Source organism: Sinocyclocheilus grahami, unplaced genomic scaffold (assembly GCF_001515645.1).
Source record: "Sinocyclocheilus grahami isolate Dianchi unplaced genomic scaffold, SAMN03320097.WGS_v1.1 scaffold44.1, whole genome shotgun sequence".
Lineage (NCBI taxonomy): Eukaryota > Metazoa > Chordata > Actinopteri > Cypriniformes > Cyprinidae > Sinocyclocheilus > Sinocyclocheilus grahami.
Genome location: NW_015505223.1, coordinates 1,873,631 through 1,880,757, shown reverse-complemented (window position 1 = coordinate 1,880,757; position 7,127 = coordinate 1,873,631). Strand labels below are relative to the sequence as shown.

The following is a 7,127-nucleotide window of genomic DNA, read 5'->3' as shown; positions in this document are numbered from 1 at the left end:
CAAAAAATTCAAACAACAGGAAGGGGGCAAAAACCTTTTCACGGCACTGTATATATATGAAACAAGAACTTTATGACTCTTAAATTGTCATTAAAATCAACATCTCTTTATTTACAACAGTTTACATGAAGTTTCACAGAAACATCTCTCTTTCTTTTCATTGGACTCACTGTAACAGTGCGAGCTCAAACTTTAGCAGTTCTTCTTGCACACAAACAGCCCTGAAATATCAGCCATAGTACATAAACACATGATTGTACAAAAAATGTCCCTTGATAAATGTTTGAAGAAGAAGAGGAAGAAGAAGAAAGCATCAACATAAGCTATTCAATTTACAAGTACCACTTTTTTCCACAAAACAATGAAAAGCTAGCTTGTTCAATCTAGGCCTACAAATGACACCTTTCCAACAATGTTTTCAAAGTAAGAGTTTAAAAGGATATCCAATTTTAATGTGCATTAAAACTAAAAAAATTTAAATCATTGTGGAGACTGTCCACTGACTCATCAGAAAAAAAGACCAGGCCAGTATCAAAAATTATCAAGTTATTTTTATGAACTATCAGCATGATTGGTCTTATATATATGGACCAAATTTGTATGGTTTAATCAAAAAAAAAAAAAAAAAAAGGGATTTATGGTCAAGCATGCAGAGTAGTGAAAGTGGACCGCTAACATAAAATATTCATATTAAATGTGCCAATTAATGTATCTTCTCTGCAGTGTTTATCTCATCTAGAAGAACAGTACATTCTGAAGATGAAAACCAACTCGCATGAGATAAAAAAAAAAAAAATGTCTTCAAGAAACAAACCTATGCTTTTTGTGATGGGAGTGGACCAGCTAATAGAACACAATCACACATTTTTATCAGAGCATGCCTATGAACATGAAAACAGACTCATCGATTAAGAATTACACCCTTATGAATGATTCCTCCGAATACAAGCTCCGCCAGCAAGTTCTGAAAACCCAAGATTTGTAGACCAGATAATAGCAGTTCAGTGTTTTGAATGTAAATATGACTACTACTAAGTAAGCCATGGCATTTCAGCAGATGCAGGCAAAAATGTTCTTCCCTTTGGCAATACAGAGTATCTCACAAAACCTGACAAGAACATGCCAAAGTGATATTGTTCCACAAAATGTGCATTATTACTATTTTCCCAAGAAAATGAAAAGCTAAATTCTTTCAGAAATGACAATATAAATAGAATCACCACAGAGAATAATGGGGAATATATATATAACTTATGGGGTAAAATGTGCCCTGGATATGTTTTTGTGAGATTCTGAGATTCACCCAGTAAGGATATCCATCCCTTCCCTAACCTGTAATGACTCACATAATTTACATATTAAACATCTTCTTGGAGAAAAAAAAAAAAATCTATATATCATCCTGTTTAGTAAAACATTACAACATGCAAACAAAAAGTTTCTTGTTCAATGAAGGGCAGAAAATGCAGAAATTATCAAAAAATAGAAATGACAGTCTCTTACCACCAATTTGTTGCCAAAAATTAAAAATAATAATCAAGAAATACCACAATGTAGCAAGAACCGTTTCTGATGTTTCACTCCAAATCATCAGTGACTGCTGATGAAAACACGTTCAACATTATCCAACAAACAGAACTCTTTCCCTCACACATTTGGGGGTCTCAGAAAAGATCCACACAAAATGATGAGTCTAAACACCTTGAACACTAATATCTTATGGTTATTTCATATAATATGCACACTTTGACTAATAGACATACTTTTGAAAGCTATGGGTACAAAGGGGAATCTCTAGCTACCCCTTTGTTCTTAAAAAAGTGCAATCCGACACCCCAGTCCCTTCTTTCCAGCACAACTCCGAATGTGTCGAACCTTCAGCTGTGTACCATCACAACTGCAACTGTCCGTCTGTCCGGCAGAAATCTGCTCCAGTTAATGCATCATCCTAGTATTGATTGATTGACGCAAACATTTAGGAAGGTGAGAAATATTAAAAACACAAACAAAAAAAAGTGATGCAAGCAGGTCACTGATCCCTCCCTCTTCCGAACTCATTGAGTCTCGTCATCAAGACGACAATTTTACGAGTTTCTGTACATGTGGATGGGCAGAAGGAGAAGAGCGGCATCAGTCGAGAAGGTGTTTTCGAGAGCCCACTCTTGAGCGATTGGAGCGGCGAATGTCAAACTTTGTGTCTTTGCAGCTCTGGCAGATGTACGTCTCAGGGACGTTGGACTTGCGGATTTTGGCACAAGAGAGGTGGATCCAGGTGTTGCACTGGTTGCATTCGATCATTGCCCGCCCGGCGAACGGCTTCATGCAGAAACATGTCACTAGGTCCCAGGAGTCATCATCTGCAAAGAGAAAGATGGTAAATGTAAAGATATATGAATACAATTGTAATCAACTTTTGACAATGGCAGACTCCAAAAGGAAAGACTTCAAGCGAAGAACAAACTGAGGTGACGTAATTTCGAACAAAATGGAGTTCGTTTGGAGTCAGAATCTATGGAAGATTGTTTCCGCCACAGGATAAATAAATATATATATATATAAATAAAATAAAAAAGGTAGTTGCGACTTTTTAACTTTATTTATTTATTCATTTTTATAATTCAAGAAATAAAACTGAACTGTGAGATGGCAACACGCAATTGCATTGTTTATAACTCGCAATTCTGAGAAAAAAGTTATAAACTCGAGATTATAAACTCATAATTGTGTGAAATTACTTTTTTTTTTTTTTTTAATTCATGGCAGAAACAAGCTTCCATCCAAAACAGCTTGCCAAATGGAACTTTCCAAAAAAGTTCGCTCCGGCTGGTAAACACCTTCAAACTACCACTCCAGGTTGAAAACGAAACTTCGTGTTGAAGTTATCAGGGCCTGAAACGTCCTGCTTACCTGAATCCACCATGATGTCCTCATCATCCTCCGATCCATCCTCATCTCTAAACACCACCTGTTTCCCCTGACGGACCACAGTCCTTTTACCAGAAAAACCTTCAGAGACTACTGCCTCTTCTTGAGTTTGTAAGGGTTTCTCGACATCCTCCGACTTTGGACTTGAACTTTTAGAACCGTTCCAGCAAGGACGGCCCACATCAGGCTCCTCTTTGCATATTGCGGTGGCCAGTGAACCCGAGGCAGGTTTTGAACACGTGCCAGTGTGCTTTGGCAGGTCTCCACCTATGCCGGCGGTGGGTACGGGGATGCTGAGGTAATCTTCCGGTTCTTCTTTGATGGTACACCCATAACTGGAGATCTCACCTTCGGCACTGGGAGGAGTAAATGGGGCGAAAGATCTCAATTCCTCATTCTTACTCGTTCTCAGCTTCTTCTTCTTCTTTTTCACCTTGTCGGCCTTCGTTCGACCCTCCAGCAGAAGACCTGCTGATTTCGGACGCTTCTGAGGCTCTGAATCCTCGCTCGTGGGTCTTTTGAATCCAGTGAAGCTCTTGCGGTTTTTTGGAGGAGGCTCGTCCAGAGACAAGAGGCCGCAGCCCAGCCTCTGGTTCTCCCATCCGTCGCTGTCTGCAGTGCTGCCGGTGCTGTTTAGAGGACTAGAGCTGCTCCTCAAGTGCGCCTCCTGTGGAGAGCGATTGAAAACACTCATTTAACCACTATTTTACTGAATTTCTTGAATTACGACATCGGTCTGAAGTCTGAAGATGAACAAACAGTGACCGAATAACTTCACTGCATGTTTCAAGAAGATTTATGATGAAATTAATAAACAGAAAATCATCCACATCCACGAATCCTGCTGGTTATGGTGTAATATTTATAATGACAAGAAATGCAGACCACACTGGTGCAAGATGAAAATGCCTACTTGCATTAAATAAAGATCTCTACTAGCTGGAACATTTCACATTTGGCAGTATGAGAAAGGCTAAATACAAAATATAGTTCCTCGCGCACCTGAATCATTCATAGGTGCATGGAATAAAAGTTCAGTATAAACTTGAAAATATGTCTAAATCCCGCACACTACTCACACTTGCATCATTATGAAATTTTATTACAAACATTTCAGTCAAGTCTGAGGTAGGTGAACTGACTGTAATATTGCTAATAATGATGCAAGTTCAGCAGTGCTGGATTTAGATATTTTTTGAGTATGATAAAGGCCAAAATGTAAGAACATGCAATCATGAAAATTTCCAGCCAATTTCTTTGATTAGATCAATGACCAGTTCAGTGACAAGAAGCACTAAGCACCAAACAATTACCTGAATCACCAAGTAAAACACAGGATTACCAATACTTAAAGAACATGAACACCAGCACAAAGTGACTATTACAAACCAGGGTAAGAGAAGCAAAGTGCCAAGCAAAGCTCTTGTAGAGTCACTCCTAAAATTAAGAGCTACCACCTAAGAGAAACAAATTACTGGTCCTCAGAAACGCAAGCGTCTGCACAATGAACCCGCACTCTGTAAAAATAAGGCACACAAATGTCAGGTTTATGAACTTCCGCTGTATGTTGTTCAGAGAACTCAAAACCTCCCCCTCATTTTGCTGCCAAACCGTAATCAGCTTTCTTAGTCACGACTAACGAGCTCAGAAGCACATGGATCCCACATCAATGGTGGATTATTTTGGTGCATTTCTCACAGGTCTATCTCTGTCTACCCTTACTTTTGTTTATACCCTCATTTACTGTTTGTTTCTTAGTTATTAAAGCCATCATTATTCATGCGCTATGAAGGGCTATGTCTCCTCTGTGCTCAGTAGCCTGCGGAAACAAAGCAAGTAGTAAGCAAATAAATAATAATGTGAGACTGAATTAGAGGAATTAGATAATCAAATTATCTTTCTGAAAACATCTAAATACGCTGAAAGGAGGTGAAAACACATTATGAAAGCACTAGCTGTTCCAAAACATAGTGAGCTGCCTACCTAGACATCATTTTAGACAACAGGCATCTGTTGATGTGAAGGCTTTTTAAAGAACAAGATATTTTCAGAAAGAAGGCAGTCCCAGAAATGCATTGCAACAAGCTCAATATAAAGTGGGATATTTCTAATTAGATATCGCCAACTTCCAACCGTAAATTTTTTTGAGGTATACGCAAACACAGGCGGTCGACACATGCGCTCTAGAGAGCTTTATCTTTGTCCAGCATCTGCTCCATTTTTCTCCAGAAGTGATGACTGATAAAAATGTCTTTGTACTCTTTTAAACTAAAGTTGCAGCTATCTCACAACCCTCTCCCCCAAGCTCTTGTCAATGCGGGTGTCTGTTGTTGTTGCAGTCTCCGCTATTTTGTTGTTGTCCTGTCTCTTTAGTTTAATTTTCTATTGTGAAACAATGGCCCGGGACAGTGTTGCCACCTTGTGGAACAACTAATTAGCGCAAGACCAAGTCAATGCACATGTGCAAACTGTGCGTACAGTACGCGCATACCATTCTGGTGATGAAATTTTCATTATGCGCACTGTACGCGGTAGTGATGCGCGGATGAGCTAAAACGTCACCCGAATCCGCAGCTTCAAATAAATTATCCACCCTCCAAACGACTGCACCTGTATTATTGTCTGATTTAGATACATCGCATTACTCATTCCCGCAGCTTTCGACTTTAAAATGAGGGAAATTACTGCAAAACCTTTATTCAATATAGCGTGTAGGTTAGATGAGTAAATAAATCCACACAAACCATGATGAAAACAGCGTATAGGTGATTCAGCTGTACCGCGTCTTCTCTTTGACTTTCGCGTCACATCGACGCATCTATAGCTGCTGCACGCTGCGATAGAAGACTTTAGCTCGCGTTTCGGGACAGTTGACAGAATTGTCAATTGCCTAATCGGTCATTGTTGCGTCATCACAAAAATCTATTATTTTCTTTTTATTGTCTTTTTAAGCCATTCGGTACTCGCGCTCTCCAGAGGCGCGTGCGCTCACAGTCACATCCAAAGTGCGTACTGCGAGTACCAAATTGAGAAAGTACTGTCGGGTTTGTCTTAAGTTAATGTAAACAGTTGCAAAATAAAACGCATGGGTATCAGTATTGGATCCGTGAAATAGGTCTTGTGACAGCAGCCTAATAAAGCTGTGCCGTCTTTTATTAATGTTAATCAAACAACAAAAGACTTACTGCTCTTGACCTAATAATGTTTTGTTGAATAACTTTTAATGTTAATTTACAGTTTATTGTATTTCTGTAACCTATTTAAAACACCTTCATAATTTAGAAAATGTAGTTAATACTTGCATCATTAATGATTTATTTTATCCACCCACGACCCACCCGCAAATAATCAGAATGCATTTTTTTATTACCCGACCAACCCGATCCGCGTATTATCTGCAGCGCCTGCGGATAAAACCGCCATCCGCGCATCACTAGTGGACCCTTGCGTAAAAACCGAAGTATACTTTGGCCCTTAGAAGGCAGCTCACTGGGTTTTAGAACACTTGGGGCCATTATCGGTCCCCATGCATCTCCCTGCAACAGAGTTTCCTTGATTTAGCCTCAATCCATTTGAAGGATCCATTAAAGGGAAGACCTGAAACTGAAGTGTTTGTGGATGCACACACACTGCTGTTGTGAAGAATGGCACTTAAGATATATATATATATATATATATATATATATATATATATATATATATACACACACACACACAAAAGTATAATATTTTTAATGTGTTTTAAAGAAGACTCATCTGTTCAACAAGGCTGCATTTATTTGAACAAAAATACAGAAAAAAACAGTAATATTGTAAAATATTATTACCATTTAAAATAATGATTTTCTATTTTAATATACTTTAAAATATAATTTATTTTTGTGATGGAAAGCTGAATGTTCAGCATCATTACTCCAGTCTTCAGTGTCACATGATCCTTCAGAAATCATTCTAATATGCTGATTTCTTATCAATGTTGGAAACAGTTGTGATGCTTAATTTTTATTTTTTTGGAACCTGTGACACTTTTTTCAGGATTATTTGATGAATAAAGTTAAAAAGAACAGCATTTATTTAAAATAGAAATATTTTCTAACAATATAAAGTCTTTATTATCACTTTTTAACAATTTAACACATCCTTGCTGAATAAAAGTATTCTTTTCATTTCTTTCAAAAAAAAATTAAAATGACTGCCCCCAA

The 7,127-nt window shown here is 38.1% G+C and overlaps 1 protein-coding gene across 1 annotated transcript; it reads right to left on the bottom strand.

Moving 5' to 3' along the window:
* Positions 1-709: 709 nt before the first annotated feature.
* On the bottom strand, positions 710-4,049 carry phf13 (PHD finger protein 13). Its single transcript, XM_016268237.1, has 2 exons — positions 2,908-4,049; positions 710-2,357 (listed from the first exon to the last, which is right to left on the bottom strand). The coding sequence occupies exons 1-2, from the start codon at positions 3,617-3,619 to the stop codon at positions 2,131-2,133; spliced, it is 939 nt and encodes a 312-aa protein (XP_016123723.1). The 5' UTR covers positions 3,620-4,049; the 3' UTR covers positions 710-2,130.
* Between the last annotated feature and the right edge of the window lie 3,078 nt (positions 4,050-7,127).

Coding starts and splice junctions, on each gene's coding strand:
- phf13 (XM_016268237.1), bottom strand. CDS start 3,619: ATGAGTGTTTTCAATCGCTCTCCACAGGAGGCGCACTTGAGGAGCAGC. Junction 2,358..2,907: donor GGACATCATGGTGGATTCAG/GTAAGCAGGACG, acceptor TTCTCTTTGCAG/ATGATGACTCCTGGGACCTA.